A 19,446-nucleotide genomic window follows, 5' to 3' on the forward strand; every position below is an offset into this window, starting at 1 on the left:
GAAGGGATGTTATGAATCATTCCTTAGCCTGAAGATCTAAATTCTACTCACACCCATCTCAAATGCTTGCAATTGTATCTATACTACAGGAACAGCATGTTTGAGTAGTCAGAGCCATACTCAGCAATGCATAATGTTTGGGCTTCATATTGTATTATGAGATGGTCTTTCCAGCAAGTCCATTTCATAATACAGTTGAGCAGAATGGGAGTGATGTCTCAAGAATGAAAGCCAAATAATAGGAGTATTAAAATCAATGCACATAGTGGCTAATGCCAGATGACAGGATGCTGTCAGTTGCTTTGATTCCAGGTGGTTTGAGTCTGGAGAAATGTCATCCAATAAAAATTACCTTTGTTAGCTATCACATTATTATTTTTTGCATTGTGATACACAGTTATGCTCTGCTTCATTCACTGTTGTGGCTTTAGAGTCATGGTTCTGCAGGAACTTGCAGGCTGTTCAGGTAAATTTGGGAAATCTGAGGAACGGAGAAAGGTAATGCTTACTGAAGAAGAGGAAGTCATTAGCAGAGATGGAATACAGACCTTCCGAAGTTATAATTAGGTTTCTCAGTCACAGTGTTAATCGTTTCTTTAACTCGGGAAGTATCACTAGTTACTGAGGGAAAGTAAACACTGAACCTCCCCTTGAATACCAACGCCTCTTCATCATTTCATCTTAACACAAGTTAGACCTAAAATAAGTTGCAGCTGATGCTTACTTTATACTTATAACTTAAATTATACAGTTGTTTCAAGTGTTCACATAAATGATCTTTAAAAAAAAAATGTTTTTCTTTTCTTCTACTGGCTTCCAGTTCTTTAACTCAAGTTGTGGTTTAAATCTGAGGTTAGGAGGCCTGTATGTCACATACAGCATATGTGAATAAAACCCTTCAAAAGTATTTTCATTATAATCTCTGATTGTTTTTGTACTTGAGCACTAATTTGGACTGTACGTTCATATGAAACTACCTGAAAGAATTCAGACCCCCGCCACCTTTTGTTTCCTTTTGTTCCACTGAACTAACAGTTTATTTAGGCAGACAGACTATACAAAAGATTGCTAAACTGAGCTAGGTTGAAAATTATCCAGGTAGATGTACATGAGAGAGGAGACCCTCGGTTAGTTAGTTTATGAAATGATCACATTTTGACCACAGACTGATCACAACATTCCAGCAGAAGAGTTGTGTCAGCACAGGAGACGACTGGCATACATTGGTGCAGATGTGAGAGCACAGGGCTAGTGAAAAAGGAGATCATGTCTCTGTTTGGTATGGTTGATGAACAAAGCAGAAATTCTAAATAATAACCTTAATGAAAAATCTAAGGAAAGGTATATGAAAAGCCCACTGAAGTAAACTGCTGCAATGAGATTGTAGGACTGTATGAAGCTTAAATACAGAGCCCCTAAAATTGCACAGAAAACATAATACCCGATCAATTACAAATTTATTTTGAAATTCTAGGCAATGTGTACCGGAGATCGTACTACCTTTGATAATACCAAATGATATATTGTAGAAAGCGAGAAGTGTTTCAATACTTTAATCGTTTACAGATTGGTAAAATGAAGACTATTCCTCGAGCTCCCTCTAGTGGAAAAGTTGTAGCATGACTGTGATACAGGCAGGTTGAACTATGCAATAGCTACTTGTGCATTGTAATTATAAAAAAAATTGTAAGACAGAAACAGGATTATTGTCATAAACACCTTTCTTCAAATATATTGTATTTTAGCTATATATAAATTCATAAAGACTTTATCTGCTACCTATCTATAATATTATACCTTTATGGGAAACTGGAATTTTTTTCAAAATATTATCATAACAATAGCAGATTTTCTTTTTCCCCTCAGAATAACACAGTCAGTCTGATGATGCTGGCGTCTATGCTGATGCTTTTTAGTTACACTTTTTTCGATAAACCTAGGGTTTAAAAAAAAACAAAACATGTGCAGATGTAAGGTCTTTCACTGTTAAATGAATGGAGGCCCTGAATCAGCTTGAAAAAAATCTAATGTTTTAATTTCACATGTACTTCTTTTTTATGATTCAGTATCTAGAAGAATCTGAGATAGACAAATGATGACTCGTAACTTTGTAACAAAGATATTTCTTGAAGTATGGTCATCTGAATGAGCTTTTTGATACAAGTTTTTCGATACAAGGCTTAGTTGTCCCTCAAAGACATGACCCATTTAGCTTAGGGTAAGTTCAAGGCATCTGGCTTAAGGGAGATTTGACTTGTGGACTATACAGATTGTGGTAGCCAGCATTTATTTCATACGTTGCATTTTGCTTTACATATTTGAATATAGTAGAATTCCATATAAGCATGCGTATCTCGTGTTCACCTTTTTTTTGAAAAGTAACAGCAAAGCAACTTTAAGCATACTTACTGCATTTATAAGAGGGTTGATCATGCCGAAATACATCTTTAACAGCTGCGTGTACATATATTGTAAAAAAAAAGACAATAAATACTGGGGAAAAAAAAAAGAAAAATTATGGATGTTCTGTCTTGTTTATCAATATTAAATAGCTGCTATTCCAGTTATCATATAGCTCCAGTAGCATTTCATTGTTGGAAACATACTGTATAGCATATTTCTCTTTAAGGATCATATCATATAAAAGAAATAGAAATTCTGAGCTATAAGTTCACTCAACTTCAGGTGTCAACATTCAGCTTTCATTTTGTCATAATGAAAATACCTTCATAGTGGCGTATTAGCATTTTATGATATAGGTTGTCTTCCTGTTTTTTTTTTTTTCTGTTGTCTTTTCATATAATAGAAATGCATTTTATAGCTGACATATATTATATCTAATTTCAAACAGCTTGAAATAATGCTGGAGCCCAAAGTCTGGAGAGAAGCTGCTACTCAGGTGTTCTTTGCCTTAGGGCTTGGATTTGGTGGAGTCATTGCCTTTTCAAGCTACAACAAGAGAGACAACAACTGCCATTTTGATGCTGTACTGGTGTCCTTCATCAATTTTTTCACTTCTGTGCTGGCAACTTTGGTGGTGTTTGCAGTTCTGGGCTTCAAAGCCAATATCATAAATGAAAAATGTGTTATCCAGTATGAATATCCATTTCTCTTTTTTTTTTTTTTTTTTTTTTTTTTTTTAATGGTATATTTAATTTATGAATTAATGCAGATCATTGACTTTGATTTCTCTGTTTTATTATGTTTTACAGAAATTCAGAGAAGATTTTAAAACTTTTGAAAATAGGCAATCTGAGTCAGGATATGATCCCACATCATATTAATTTCTCAAGCATTACAGCAGAAGATTACAATTTAGTTTATGACATTATTCAGAAAGTTAAAGAAGAAGAGTTTGATTCTCTTGGTCTGAAATCTTGTCAAATTGAAGATGAGCTTAATAAGGTGAGAGTAATAAGTCTTAAATATAGACATTATGAACAAATGAATATTTTTAAGCTTGAAATACTCTGTGAAGTATACTTACACACAGTATCAGTACAGTGTACCTATGAGCAGTGCACTTGTAGAGATCCATATGAAATCATGGTTCTGTGAAGGTTTGCATTCCAGCTCACCTGAGGACTTCTGAGTCTATTGTCTTAATATATTCTTCAGTGATTTATGATATATTTTGATCATTATATTGCTCTCCTCAGGAGGTCATAAGTTTTTAAAGTTCTTTTCTTTAGGAAGAGTTGATCATGAGAATTTTTCCAAAAACGAAAGAGGTGTACCTATTCAACATATTAAATAAAATATGATGTCTTCTAGTGCTGATACAATTATTAAATATAAATACCACTTCACTGGAAAGTAAAAAAGTTACTCCTTACTTAGTAGATAATTGTTTAATAAGTATCATTCTGATTGAAATCTTATCACTAAGCCAGATCTGTAATAAAAGTTTTTCTAGCTTTTTCAGAGGGACTTGGAGTTTTAAACACTGACCCCTAGTTGCACCAGCATCTGAAACTGAAAATAGGTCATATTGGTATCTTAGACATTAAAAGTTCCTATAATTCCTGTAATATTCCTGCTATTTAAATTTTAAATAGATTCTAAACAAAAAATCCTTTATATACTTAATGGAGAAAATGGAGTGTATTTTGTAGCAGTCCTTTATAATAGCTCTCATGCTAAATTATCAGTGAAAGAGGGAAAGAAGTTCTGACTGGACATGCGAGGAAAATTTTTCACAGTGAGAACAATCAGCCATTGGAATAATCCCTGTAGGAAAGTGGATACCCCAACACTGGACACTTAAGATTTGGCTGGACAGGGTGCCGGGCTGTACTTTTGCCAAGAAAGGTTGGACCAGATGATCCTTGAGGTCCCTTCCACCTTGGTATTCTATGAAAGAAGTGTTGTTAATATCAATCAACTTACAGATTCTCAGTCAAACCCAGTGTTTCAGTAAATAGTATTAAATTTGCAGGTTTGGAAGAATCTCAGATAGTAACTTCCCACTCCACCTTCAAGGTTTAATCAATGACATTGCATGAACACAAAGTCAGATTGCCACACCACAAATGAAATACTATCCGTGAATAATAACATGGATTTTTTTCCTCACTGACAGGCAGTTCAAGGAACTGGTTTAGCTTTTATTGCCTTTACAGAAGCAATGACCCACTTCCCTGCTTCTCCCTTCTGGTCAGTCATGTTCTTCCTCATGTTGGTAAATCTGGGACTTGGAAGTATGTTTGGAACCATTGAAGGCATCATCACACCCATTGTTGATACCTTCAAAGTCAGGAAAGAAATTCTTACTGGTGAGTTGCACAAACTTTCTTTTCTCACTAGAGCGGGAAGCTAACTTTTTTTTTTTTGAGAGTATGAAGACTTGGTTTTATGAAATGAAAGTTTTCAGTGCTGACATTGTACAGAGCAGTAAATCACTGTATTCCAGACTGTACTTCCATGCATAGGCACATTAATATCTGCATGTAAAATGTTTTCCTGAATGTTACAAGACCAGGAACATCCTAGAACTTAAATTTTCATGGTGGATTTCTGTTACAAGTTTCTGTATGGTCAGTCCTTCTGAGCTCTTCCTGAATACTTTCCATTCCATCCTGTGTCACATATCAGGGAAACAAAGGGAAAGGAAAAAATGAAAATACATTGCAAATTACTACAAATTATTCCTAAGTAGGCCAAATTAACCTTAATTTAAGATGAAATGTTTATTATGTTAAAAATCAGTGCAGCTACTTTCTAGAGGGAAATATTTTTCCCTATTGAATGTGGAAAGGGTCTTAAATAAGATGTCTAGTGTTTTTTTTAAATCTATTTTATTTAAATGCACAAAGTTATTTGAGGTGCAGCCTGTTCATGCATCTGTGATTATCTTGTACCAATTTACCTTTTTGATATAGAACATCAGCATAAAATATGAAAGTTCTTTCTGAAAATCTTCAGGACAGCTGCAAGGGATAACTTATGCACAAATTCAGATTCACATCGTTATGTGTGACAGGAAGGATAGAAAATAAAAAATATAATAAGCTGCTTTAACATTATCTAGCTCTGTGAAGGAAATAATGTGTTTTATAAGACTGAACTGCTGATGCAGCAGAGCACTGCTCTGTCCTGACTGCTTTCCTTACCTTACTTAGGTAATATTTAACAGAAAATGTGGTTTTTTGCTTTGCTAGATCTAAGAATAAAATTCTACATAAAGATAAACTGATTTTTGAGAAGTCCTAACCTACTGAGCATTTGTTTTGTTTGTTGTGGTTTTTTTTTTTTAATCAGCTTGTACATTCTTACAGAATACAGCAGTGTGACATTTAGAAATTAGCTGTTCTTCCTAAGCATGTGTGCAAATACTGTGATATATAGTCATCACTCTGGAACAATGGAGCATTTTACAGTAATTCCTTGTTACTGTGTTTGACAAAAACCACAATAACCTATTAAGATAAAGGAATATTCAGGAACTGCTTTTCTCTTGTATTTTTTTTGAGTGATATACATGCATGATTTTTGCTAAACTCAATTGTACTCAAAGGATTACAACTTGATGTGGTGTTTTTATAATTAACTTATAAAATTGAAATGCCTGGGTTATACTTCGTGCAGTATCTGCGGGATTTTACAAGGATTATGCCTGTACTAGAATCTGTGCTTTGAAACCACAAGTCTTCAATTTTTACAGAAGTGTGAGCACATTTGCAACTTTTTGCACTACACTTTCAGTTCAGACTCTCTTGAGTTCAGGGAAATTTGCTCATATGCTTGAAGTTACTTTGTGTTCAAATTATTTCCAAATTTAAGTCTGCATGTATGTGTGCCAAGTTATGATAAATATACCTACCAGAGCCTTAGTTTACAACTAAAGATGCATAGTTTTGGGGTATAATGGTAAGACACAATGGGAGAACATAGGAATAGCAAGGATTTGTAATTTCACATACACGTGGTTATGGTGGTCTAATTTTTTGATCAGGGTCAGTAATAAAACTCAGTGTGAAAAATTAAACTCGAGTCAAGGAGGTTTTATTTGAATTCCTGTGGTTTTGTTATCTTGCATTAGGAGTTGACATCAATTTGTAATGGTCTCTTCCATAAATTTCTATTCTCTAAACAACATTTTAACAGTAGTTCCTGTAAGACTGAAAAAAAGTGATTGGACTTGTACCACAGTATTTTTAAAAGTGTCATTGTCTTCCTTTCACTACTATAATCAATACTAATTGATTATTTGAGATTTATGCAATGCGTATGTTCTGTAAGGATATTTTATATTTTCGCCCAGATTCATTGCACCTAATTTTAGACTGCTTAGGTGTATCCTTAACCTGAGTTCCCAGTGGGGTAAAAAAGAGGGCACTTCAGGTGGGAGAATCAGTCTTACTGGTGCTCAACCTACAATCGATTTCACAGTTTGTTGAAATGTTATTTATTTTATGGCTACTTAAGGATTCATTCCTATTCTTGATGAATTTAGTAGGAAAAAATTCTATTGAGATTTGTTATGCATTCAAGAAATAAATTTTGGGTTATCCCTGAACAAAAGGCAGAAATGTTGTTGTTTAGTGCACAAATACATTTAAACAGATCCTAATGGAACTTCATGCAGTGAATGGTCTTTTAGGGAAAGTCTGTTCAGCCTTCATAGGTTTTTAGAATCATAGTCTGAAACTTTGGTTCTTTTCACTTCTAAATTCCAAAAAAGTGATCTAGTGATCAAGTAACATGATGTATGGTGTTCTGTTTACTTTAGCCTTGCACTCATATTAAGTTAAATGTTTAATGAGAAATAGTCACTTGATTAATCTCTGTTGGTTAATCAGGACTGCTGTAATACAGCAACTCCAGTAATTCTAATTTCATAACTTTTCTGTTAAGTAGGGAACTGGTAGGATTTCTAATATTCTTAAAATTGAGACCTCCTAAAAAGTAAAATGTTATTAACTTTGATCATGTGAAGTAATGCATTAAAGTATATCTTTGCGGTTTCGAACTCTCTTTATTTCCTCTTTGTGGAACTTCATTACAATTACAGCTCACATTTCTGTCCTTCATTCCAGTCATCTGCTGCTTGGTAGCATTTTTTATTGGCCTGATCTTTGTGCAGCGCTCTGGAAATTATTTTGTGACTATGTTTGATGACTACTCAGCTACTCTACCCCTGCTTATCGTGGTCATTTTGGAGAATATTGCAGTTACCCGAATTTATGGAATAGACAAGTGAGTAAAGGAAATGTATCTCTATGTCCATATCAACAGTATTCATTACAATAACTATTACTATTTTAATAACATTTCATGAAGTATTTGTGACATACATATAAATACAAGTAAGTAGAAAGTGGGTCAATCTGGATGCAAATCTAGTCTGGGTTTAAGAACAAGTTTGGAGCAGGGTACGCTGCATCAGGATGGTGTAGTGAAAGCCAAAGAGTGATTGCAACAGATCCAAAGTGAGTAGAATACAGTAGAAGAGGCAAAATGAGACAGTTAGAAACAAGGATGGATATGTAAGTATGAGGAACTTACGTAGAAATAGGACAGCCAGAGAAAGATTTCAAGAAGTAATAACCCTGATCTAAGCAGCAGATGATTAGTATTCTGAACAGATCTGCAGTATTCCAGGCAGCCTGAGAAAGGAACAAAGCAAACTCTAATGGAAGTAACAATAAGAAAGTTTCACTTTATTAACTAGATTTAGTTTGGGGTGTTGTAGCAATTAACTGTTCTTTGCATTAGTTGTGAGAGAGGAAATAGAGGAAATGATAGCAAATAACAGGGTCAAAACTTGGAAGAAGCACAGTTGACAGTGAAGCTAAGTGACCTTATATCAATGACGGCTGAAGAGAAACAAAGACCAAGTCGCTCTCATTTTTAACATCTTATACTGAAACCACCAGAATGTGTTCATTAAGCAAGATCAATGTGTGCCACACTTAAAGAATAGAAGAGTTTGTATCAAAAACAACTCGTGCCATCTACAGATAAAACAGAGTATGGTATACTAGCATGTTGAAGTAATTTAAACATCTGTGATTCCTTTGCATGTATAAAGAGTGACATAGAATGGGTGGTTTTTCATTTGGCTTTTCACTTGTTCAATCTGAGTAATCAACCAGTCCCTCACCATAATGAAATAAAACTATAATAAGAAAATTTAATTTTATGTTTTCCAGACACTGTTTCTGGTCTATGCAAGTAGTGCCTGGTCTGCTTACTCATTAAGGGAGAATTCCCGATTGGCTCACATGTATAATCCTAAAATTGATCACACAGACATGAAAACACCATGTAGATGTTTCTACAACATGCAAACAGAAGATGAAATAGATGACCTGGTTATCAGGTTAGTTATGTCCAGTCAGGTAGAGTTTCACTGTGAAGGGAGGTGGACATGCCAAAAGTCAGCAACTTGCCAGTAAGGAAGCTGGTGTTTAGGTGTAGCTAAAATATGGTAATGCTTTGTCTCTGAATCAGAGTGCAGTTGGTTCATGTTTTCAGAAGGGGTTCTTACAGGATACAGTTCAAAGTTAACAGCCAAATTTCTCATTCGTAACAGTCACCTGAACCTCCCTCTGTAGTAATCCTAATATTTCTCCTGATGCATATTTCTCCAGAATATGCTTCTTCAGGAACCTAGCACTCTTGTTTGCAAAAACTTATAGAATCCACAACTTCACATTCTCACTGGCTGTGATAGCACCAAGGGATCCTCCTTGTAGGTGATGATCCGTATATATATGTCTTATTAGACACATTGTCTTTGATCAGATAGAAAAATAACCCCACCATTGCATCCAAAGGGATTGCATCCAAAGGGTAGAAGAAAAGGCAACATGTGAATCCCTGTAGCCAGGAACAGAAATCTGCTATGCTGAAATTGGTGCTGAAGGGGCTTGGTAGCTTTTAAAAGAGGAAAAGTAGGATGGAGATGATGGAAGACTTTAAAGTGAAGATAATAGATTTAGGTTAAAGTAAATGAAGAACTGGAGATCCCAGAAAGAACAGGCTATCTATAGAGGTCACAATCCATTTGTAAATTCATGTGTTTTTTAACAGTGTGTGTCATGTCAGTGTAAACAAAGGATAGAATACATACAAACCTATGCAGCTTGAAAAAACTTCTGAGAGATGTGACAGTGGCTTCACATGTGTAACTGCTTTGAAAACATATTTATTGCTCTGAGAGATTTTTTGAGATGCAAATTTCAGAAGGGAGTGGGACAGCAAGGGAGTGAAAACAGAATTGGTACTTTTGCACACTCCAAACTAATTAATTCTAAAAATATTTTCTCTTTTTCTACTGGCTCTGGAACCATGTACTTCTCTGTCAAGAGTACAACAATAGGAGTTTTGTTCATATTATAACTTGCAATTTTGAAGCACAATGATGCAGATTTAAAACTTAACGAAGTTTTATTTCAGCAACTTATATGATGCAAACCGTAGCTTATGCGTAGTTATTTTTTACACTGCAGCACACATGTGGGTTCAAAATGAATTTTGCAAAATCTGTAAGATGCGCTGATTGTATATGTCCTCAAAAGTAATGACACATGCCTTAGAAAACAACCCAGTAGACATAATATAAGAAGATGGGAAAAAGATTCTTATAAAAGAAAGGTGAGTTTAAATATCTTTCCAGCACGGTCCAGCAAGCAGTTTACAAAGACACTGCACTGTGTAGCGATTCTTTTTGTTCTCTGAACTAGTAATACAAGCCCTATTTTTCAGCCCATCAAGTAATGTAACCTGTAGCAATTTCTATACATGCATTTTTTCAGTGTGTCTGTTTCCTCAAATTAGGTGCCAAGTATCAATCACAGCACTTGAAATTTCAGTGTACACACTAACAGTAACCTTTTATTCCCTTCACAGATTTATAGAAGATCTGAAAGATATGCTTGGGTTTTCTCCAAGCCAATATTACTACTACATGTGGAAGTATGTTTCACCTTTAGTATTGTTATGTTTGCTGGTAGCTAGCATTGTCCAAATGGGTTTAAGTCCTCCTGGCTACAGTGCTTGGATTGAAGATACGGTATGTATATAAGATGCCATCACCATCATACTGATCATAGCTGAAGTATTTAAAAAATACATGAAAAGACAGAAAAGTTTGCAATTAGAAATTAAGAGTCAGTATAAATGATGATGTGGTTGTTTTTCTCTCCAGTAATATTAATGTAAACCAAACCATTTTTAAAATTTATAGTAGTTCTCCTTGAAGAAATTCTTAAGGTTGGGAGAGGTTGTTCACTTTCATTATATCTTTTTTTACTGCTGAAAATAGTTGGTGATAACACTGAATAAATCATTTCAGATACCACATCAATTTTTTAGTGGAATTAAATATTGAGATTTAGCCATGTCATAGATTTTCCCATTTGGGAACACATCCCACATTGTAAGTAACAACTGCATTAAAACCTGTCTCTGATAAGAATTTGATTTGTAAAAAACTTGTCTGTGTGAACTGCAGAGTCAGTGCTGTGTGTTGGCTCCAAGGAGAGATTCAGTCAAGGTAACTTTCCTAAGAGTTCTGCTGGCTTGTAGGCTCATCAGCCCTCAGCTGGTTCTACAGGGTTGTCATACGAAATATAGAGCGAGTAAAATGTCAGAGAAATTAATCTCAGGGACCCTTCTGAATGAACAGTTGTCTGAATTAGCCAGAGCGGGGAATCACAGCAAAGACAGCTAAAGTGTAAATACAAGAGTTTGGCTTTACTAGAGGTAGATGTCTGCCTCTAACCAGACAACCACTACTACTTTCTCGTGATTCTCAGAAAAATGCTCTTGTTAGATTTGATTCTTGCCCTCAAAAATTAGAAATACCTTAGAATACCAAACATACCATTCCTTTCTGTGTATAAAATTAGGCAAACTGAGTCTGATGGACAGTGATTCATGGATACAGCAGAGGTGTGGGAGCAGTCACTGCCACAGTATATGTGTTGCAGTTTACATGAAGTTTTCAAAATGGAACAGTGCCACAGGGTGATCTGAGACAGTCCCAGACTAGACCAGTTACTAGCCTACAGAACAAGGACTTACTTTCCAGGCATAGTTACAGATACCACTGCACACTTGTCTGTTCTAAACATATGTTAAAGGTTCAGGGAACAACTACAGACAAATGTAGCAGAAAGCCTAATGTGAAAATCTTGGTTTGGGTTCTGCTAGAGTGCTCTGAGCACTCAGAAACTGTGTGACAGTGTTTTGGTCATACTCATGGGCAGAAAGACAGCAATCCTACATCTTCATAACTGTTCAAATTTAAGATCTGTAGTGGTACCCACATTGTATGTACAAGGTGACAAAATGATGAGTATGTGTTTGAAAACTGCAGGGCTTGGTGAGGACTGCAGGTTACCTCTTTCTTAAGTAAAGGTGTATTAATAGTTTTTCTCTTTGGTTGCTCAGGCTACAGAAGAGTTCCACAGCTATCCAACATGGGGAATGATTGTCTGTATATCTCTGATGGTGTTGGCCGTACTGCCAGTCCCAATAGTCTTCATGGTGCGCCGTTGCAACCTTATCGGTGACAGCTCCAGTAGTTTGGCATCTGTATCCTATAAAAGAGGCCGGATAATAAAGGAACCTGTTAATCTGGAGGGAGATAATACAAGTTTGATTCATGGAAAGAGTCCAAGTGAAATGCCGTCTCCAAATTTTGGCAAAAACATATATCGAAAACAGACTGGATCACCAACTTTGGACACTGCTCCAAATGGACGTTATGGTATTGGGTACCTGATGGCAGATATGCCTGATATGCCAGAGTCTGATTTGTAACTACAGAAAAAAAATGCTGTTTGTTTCTCCTCTCTCACTGATTATGACTCTCCTATGAGAAGTGGTCAGCTTTACTTACTAGGATGCAATCTCAGGTGCTCCATAGCAACAGTCTTTAAAATGTCATGGCTGTACAAACAGGTTGAGAAAACTCCCTTTGGATTAATTCTGTGGGTCTTCATTTGCACTGAAAGGAACACATTCAGAATCAATTGCACCCTACATCTGTCAGCATAGGCAAGAATTTGAATTTTAAATTTAAAGCTTTCTATCTCTGAAGCCCAGGTCTCACTCAAATGATAAAATATTTCTGAGGTGGTATCACTGAAAGTCTTTTCTTCTGCTTTCAGGTTAACTCCCCAGTATTAAAAGTGAGCTCAGAAGTAGTTCACCAAACTCGTGTTTTTGTAAACACTTGTATTATACCTTATGTAGATATGCTGTACTTATTTTGTTAGCACTGATAATTACTTAGGCTATTAGCTGAATAAAAATCAAACCTGCAAACTATTTTCTTATGTAATAGCTGTATAGAGCAATAGCATTAGAAAATCAAGGAGTAGACTCACAGGAAGGCGAGGAAAGATTCCCTGTTCACTGGGGACTGCATAAACTATGGCTGTATATTTTGTGTAAAATACTTGCTTTTTCAGTGTGAAAACAATGTTAGAGTGAGTCACTCCAAAAATCTTAAGGATTGTGCAGATTCTGCATTTTTTTCTATGCTGTGTGCCTAAAAAAGACCTTGATATTTATTGTGGTTACAAGATTACATATATATTATATTTATATAATATACTTGTAATGTAAATATGTATATTATTCTGTATGTAATCGTTTCAAAAGTTGAAGCAAGATGGCTTTTTTAATTAGTCTCCTTCAGTTTTGCTCTAAGCAGACCATTTTTTTCAGTCGGTAATTGTTAAGAACTGTACGGCATTACATTTTAACCCATGAATAAAAAGATTGACAAGGTATTTCTCTATGATTTCCTAATACACTTACGGTAACACAGCCTGCCTTTCCCTCAGCTGGACTAGCTGAAAGAATAACATACAGCTGAACAGAGATGCTAAAATAACCTGAAAACATAAAATGCTAAATCAGTCATTTTAATTAAACTATTGGGTAAGAACTTTTATTTTGAATACTGTAGATACAGCACTGTAAACTGACTTGACACTCTGGAAGCTAGTATGATTATTCCGTATCTTAAAGAGCTTCAAAGTTAGGCATAAATTCTGATTTAGCTATGTCCAATAAGCAAAGGAAAGAACCTTGTTACATTGTCCCAGCATCTAAGAACCAGATGAATTCATATGAGGTAAATACAAGTCTCAAAATTGTTTGGAGTGTGTCAGTGTGTGAAGGCTATGCTAAACAAATGAAAAGGAACAAAATCTTAAATCAAACCGCCTTAGCAACTTGAAAAAATTCCTTAGGGATAACTCTTTTGTCTTTGGACAATAATCTCAGGTAATTTTTGATTTCTAACCTGGGAGTTTTCTAACCTGGGAGTTTTTGAAGTAATTTCTAATCACCAAAAAGTTGAGCTAGTAGCATTAGTTGAGAAAAACATATATTTAATTATCAGACTTACCTTGCATTTGTTAGAAGTTGTGCACATAAAATCAGGCTTAAAGTATTCCTCTAAAATGCGTTTATTAGAACATATGGAGGAGAGCTGGCATAATTTGTGCAGGCTGCTCATAACTGATCAGTTGGCAATATTAGTATGTGTAGAATGGATCACCATTAGGGACAGAGAGCAAGCATGTACAAAATACTACTGCTGTGGCAGAGCAGCATCAGATTTCCACCATCCTATAACATCAGGCTTCTAAAGTGACTGCTCAGGGTAGTCATCATGCATCCCCTCTGTGCCCAGTCCATAGACTGCAGAAGTCTGTTAAAATCTACTTGCCTGTAGTGGCACATACTTGTAGTTACATAGGTCCTAGTTTTAAATCTGAGGTGATGGCCAAACAAAAGTCTGCTGCTACACAAGACCTGTTAAAAAGAATGTGAGCAAGATCTTACTGTGTGCAATACCTACTTCTGTTAAAGCATCACAAAGGGGACTAACGCTGCTTAAACAGCGGGCTGAAACAATACATATATTCTGGGGATTATATGTATTGTTTCTGCCCTTTTGCCTGTCTTCTTGAACACTATAATCAGCATTTAGATTTTCAACTCATTTAAACCACTGCTTCTTAATCGGTTGCTTCCTGATAACTCAAATTAGCGTGTCTCACATCAGCTTCATTAAATTTTTCAAGCATGAGAAAACCCAGCATGTATGTCCTGTCTACTGCCAGATGTTCGATTCATAATTTGATCTTAACCATAACTGGACACCCTGAAGTGCAGAATTCTTTTAACCTGGTTTAGTCTGATGAGCTAAAAGTGAAGGCACTGTCCTGTCTAAAGCAGGACTGGTCCCTCTGTGTGGAGGTTTAAAAACAGTAAAAATAATTACTGTAAAGTGTAACATCCAAGTCCTTGGATATTAATGAAAGAACTGCTGAAGCAAAGTATAAAATTATATGTACAGTTGCTGTTCAAGAGAACTCACACTGCTTTCATACTTCAACTGAGAGCAAGTTGCTACTTGCTGTCCTTATGGATAAAAAGAAGTTAAATATTAGTAGAGGGTGGGAGAGAGAGGTTTATCTACTTAAAAGTCAGAACATCTGTGTGTCATGTCAGTTATAACCACAATTAATTTGCCTTATTTTTAGGGATAATATCAATGCAAAGGCCGTCATGCTTAAAATTAAAGAAAATCCTATTTGTGTTTTACACAATCAGAAATAGCCTAAAAACAAAATCATCCATGTGGAAAGTGAAAATAGGTTTCCAATAGAATTTATTTCAGAATGCCTAAGGTTTCTGAAACCAATATGCTTTCTGAGATCTCATTTCACCAAAGAAAGATAACAAAATCAGTCAGCATCAGTGTGTCACAAACAAAGCCCATGTCATTACTTTTGTCATTACCATGTCATTATTCCAGTAGAGGTTCTCAAATTCAGTGAAGTGCAGGACAGATTACACAGTCTTGTTGCCTGTTTTCAGTCTTTTCTGATATATCAAAATTTTATCGATACTTTACAGAGTATCATGCAGAGAAGAAAGAAAGGGAACAGAGAAAAAGATAAGAACAAAAAGGAAAAAAAAATATTCAACAGCCATAGCCCTATTTTCAGGGAGCAAGCAGATAGATACGTGTTAGCAGATGAATCCTCATAGTGGTGTAAGCAGAACAGTGATCTTGTCACACTAGGGAGAAATCAGTTATGTATGTGATAGCAGATGGTTTGCAAAAGGGTTTTAGATACCCTGAAAATACTTAACTCTATTGACCACCGTGAAATACTAACATCCACTGTTTAGCTGAGATGCAGTGTACTCAAAAAGACCTGCTAATACATCTTTGAGAAATTAGCAGAAATGTAGTTATGCCAGTTTCAAAAAATGCAGAAAATTCAATATAAACATTTAAATGTCTAGTTAGATTCTGTGTTTTGAGGGAAAAGAGGAGGAAATCAGAAATATGAGATGTGATTTACTTCCTTTGCCACTGGATGGTGCTCATATTTCATATGTGTCGGTAAAATGGCATGTACACGAGTTTTTAAAAGGGGGAATGCTGTATTTTTATTCTCTACCAAGACAGATAACTCTCAGAATGATCATGGATTCACTAAAACTCAGAACTTTACTAATCTTCTGTACCTTTGGCTGCTTTCATAGATATTTGATATTTTATATCCAAGAAAGTAAGATGCAACAAATCATTAACGCTAGTAAAAGCAACAGCAGAGTCAGTATCCCAGTGCCATGTAGTACTTTTTTGGGTCTTGAGAGCAAGCAACAACTTCCTGAGTCAATATTTTGAAATCAATAATTTTATAACATGCCTTTTTTTCAAATATCTTATTAGTTGCTATTCTCATTTCTTAAATTAGCAAATTAATTAGTTAACAAGTTAGTGGAATAAGAGAATCTGACTATAATATTACTAACACTAATAATAATATTAGATTTCAGTGCTTCTCCCTGCCTTTATGAGTAAATGCTGAGAATTGCAATGAAGTAGATGGGAGCTGAGGAGGCAGCAAGGAGCACTGAGAAGGAACAGCAGCTGAAGGAGTGACTCAGGCTTGCAACTCTGCTTCTGAGGAAAGCAACTTCTGTGATATCTGGAAGTTTTAAAAGTAGTGCAGCTACTAAAACATGCCTTGAGCAGCTGTATAACTCTTTTGGTAAAGAGTGTGTAGAGCATTTCTCACTAGCTCTGACTGAACTACCATGTCTTTTTTTCTGTACTGTATTCATCACTACTTAGTATTAAATGAGTGAAAAATATTAACTAAGACACTCTTGTTTCAAATCAGCATCGATACCCATCTTTGTTGCTGACTTTCCCCAACAAAGTACACAGAGTGGCAATGAGAGCTCCCATGCCGTAGTCTTATAATTATGGTGTTAAGATAAAGAATTTATTCAGTGAAGAAACCGATGTAGACATTCTCCCTTTTTATTCAGTCCCGTATCTTTTTCTGCTTTTGAGATGTCCTCTGGATGTCTCATGTTCAATCCAAACTGAACAGGTAGAAAAAGAAAAATGTGTTTTCCACCACTAGGTACTCTCTTAAATAAAAGAAGTAGAACTGATTAGTGAAAAGAAAAATGGTATGTAAAGAAGAAAGAAATTTGCTTCAAAGCAAGTCTAGTTGATTTTCAGATTTCTGATTCAAGTAAAAAAAAAAAAAAAATACAAAGGAAGAATCAGGTTTGCAATCCAAAGAATAAGGAATTAAGAAAAATGTTAGAAGAGTGGTGAAAGGAGGTGGAACTGAAATAGGAGATCATTAAAAGAAGGAAGAAAGAAAATGGTACTGCAGAAATAAAACTCAATGAATAACAAAGTGTAAATTGAATAGGTAGGAGGTGACTGGAAAGATAAAGAGGTATGGAAAAAAAGGACTTCAGAAAGAAGACAGATTTTGATAGCTGTGTGAAGTATGGTGTAATCAAGCCTGTAGAAGAAATAGTCTACAGTTGGATATAGCTGTTAAAGAGAGGTATTAATCAAAGGTGGTTGAAGTTTTTAACATAGGAGGAAAGGGGAAGAGGAGGAATGTATCAGGACAAGAGAATGATGAGCTGGGAAGAAAGACTTGGGTTGTGTCAGAATCAATTTCCTTTTAAATATTCAAGTGCCTTTGACATACTGAAAAGCTTGGTTATTTTTCATACAGCATTTTGAGATGTTTTGGGCAAAGATGTTAAAGAAATGCAGCCTTCCAAAATTATTTTGACAGTCTGATTTGAAGACAAAGTTATCAGGCCAAAAGACCAGGTTAATAGTGCCATGAATTTAAGGCTTAAGGAGAAAAATAATTACTTAAAAGCACAGAAAACTCAATTTATGAGGATATGAGGTGAAGAAAGATGAGAGTTTGTGACTAAAAGCTCTGAGTTGGAAACCACTGCGTTACTGTGATTTAACATTGTAGTAAACCTCCTGAGCATTTGTATAGTGTCAAGGATAAGAATAGTCACAGCCATTACTCACAGACTTGAAATTAGCCAAAACTCAAAACACCTAAATGATATGCATTTTACTGCCTGGTCCTTGGAATGGAAACCAGATACCCAGCCTCCCATATGCAATGCATCTGTGCAGTGAAGTGTTCCAAAACTGTAGATCTATAAATGGGCAACATTTCATGTGGGACAGAAGTGTGATCGAACCCCTTGTTCTCAAAAAAGGAGAAACTGAGGCACTCTGGAGAAACTTCCAAATAAGATGGGTGGGACATTAATGTCTGTGGGTCTTTAAGGAAATTGAGTGGTCGGCTTTGTTCAAGTATAAAATATTTTTAATAAAAAATTGTTTAATAACATGGATGTTGTATTTAATGAAGATGTCATGAGTGTTCTGCTCTCCCTCAGACAGCAAAATTATAAAAGACAAAACTGCTTACCTGACATAAAAAGTAGTGGCTTGCAAAAATGCTGTAAGCAATATATGTACACATTACTATACCTATACATAAACATGTATCTAGCTACAATTCAACTGGCCTTCTGAGAGAATATCAAGAGGGATGGAACAGTTGGCACTTAAGGATCTGTCTTTGCTCCTCAAGAAGATTTATTTTCAAATACATGTAAGATTATTCCATAGTCTTACAAGTGGCAAATGGCTAAAAGCAAGGTCACTAGATAAAGAAAGAGCTTCTGAATTAGAGAAATATGAGGGTTCTTGAGACACATTTTTAAATTTCATAAGAAACTGTAAAATCTTCACCAGAACTCAGATCCTCTAGAGGCAGCTTACCAAGGCCTCCATATACCTCGTAGATGTCCCAATACAAGGTCAGTCTCCCATACATCTTAATTCACACATTGTTACAAGCTTCTTTTTGATTTTGATTCCTCTCTGCTGCCCCAGAATTTCTCAGATGGTTCCCATTTTCACCACAGGCTGCACAAACAGCTGTGCTGGCACAGTGGATGTGGTTGTGTGGAGACAGGAAGGAAGGGCTGAGTGGAAATGGCTTAAACCTCAACTGCCACTGAAGAAAGAAACATGGAATTTCTCCTTCAGCCTTAGAAATATTCAGTTCTCTCTATGCAAACTGTGTTATGAACAACTAAGCAATAGCAAAAATACCCAGTCTCTTTATTGTTGGCAGGTAGCTAAAAATTAGCCAACATATGATGTATGGTTATATGGCCATATAGCCATATAGAAAGTGCTGGTGACATTAAATCATGAGTTTATCACAAACATTACAAAACAACAGAATGAACTTCTTTGCACAGGCTTTTCCTTCAGTTTTGGGGGATAGCTTTTTCTAGCCTTTCCTGTCTTTTCGTTATTACACAATCACCAACCCTCAACTCACTTAGAAGTTTGGTGAAGTACCTGGAATTTGCAGAAGCAGCCTAACAGCATTTATCACACACATACAAATTATGTTCTAACTATCTGCATTGGGTTTCTTAATTGTCTTTGCAGTTTAAATGCAGGGAAGCTGAGTCCATATTGCTATGCTAGACGAAAGCACTTATGCCAATACTGCCCTGGTCAGAAGGATCCAGGTCCAGATCACACGCCAACTGTGTACACATACTGCATCTCTGCACTGGCTG

General features: G+C 35.7%; 1 protein-coding gene across 1 annotated transcript in view; it reads left to right on the forward strand.

Annotated features, from left to right (window-relative positions):
• Positions 1-12,379, forward strand: part of SLC6A15 (solute carrier family 6 member 15) — a 31,074-nt gene extending 18,695 nt beyond the window's left edge. Inside the window, exons 7-12 of the mRNA XM_026868136.1 lie at positions 2,852-3,093; positions 3,213-3,405; positions 4,583-4,775; positions 7,539-7,698; positions 10,357-10,519; positions 11,902-12,379. Of these exons, the coding sequence (XP_026723937.1) occupies positions 2,852-3,093; positions 3,213-3,405; positions 4,583-4,775; positions 7,539-7,698; positions 10,357-10,519; positions 11,902-12,273 (1,323 nt within the window). The 3' untranslated portion in view covers positions 12,274-12,379. The remainder of the gene's footprint in view (positions 1-2,851; positions 3,094-3,212; positions 3,406-4,582; positions 4,776-7,538; positions 7,699-10,356; positions 10,520-11,901) is intronic.
• Positions 12,380-19,446: the final 7,067 nt, after the last annotated feature.

Source organism: Athene cunicularia (genome assembly GCF_003259725.1).
Source record: "Athene cunicularia isolate RWA chromosome 1 unlocalized genomic scaffold, athCun1 chr1_part2, whole genome shotgun sequence".
NCBI lineage: Eukaryota > Metazoa > Chordata > Aves > Strigiformes > Strigidae > Athene > Athene cunicularia.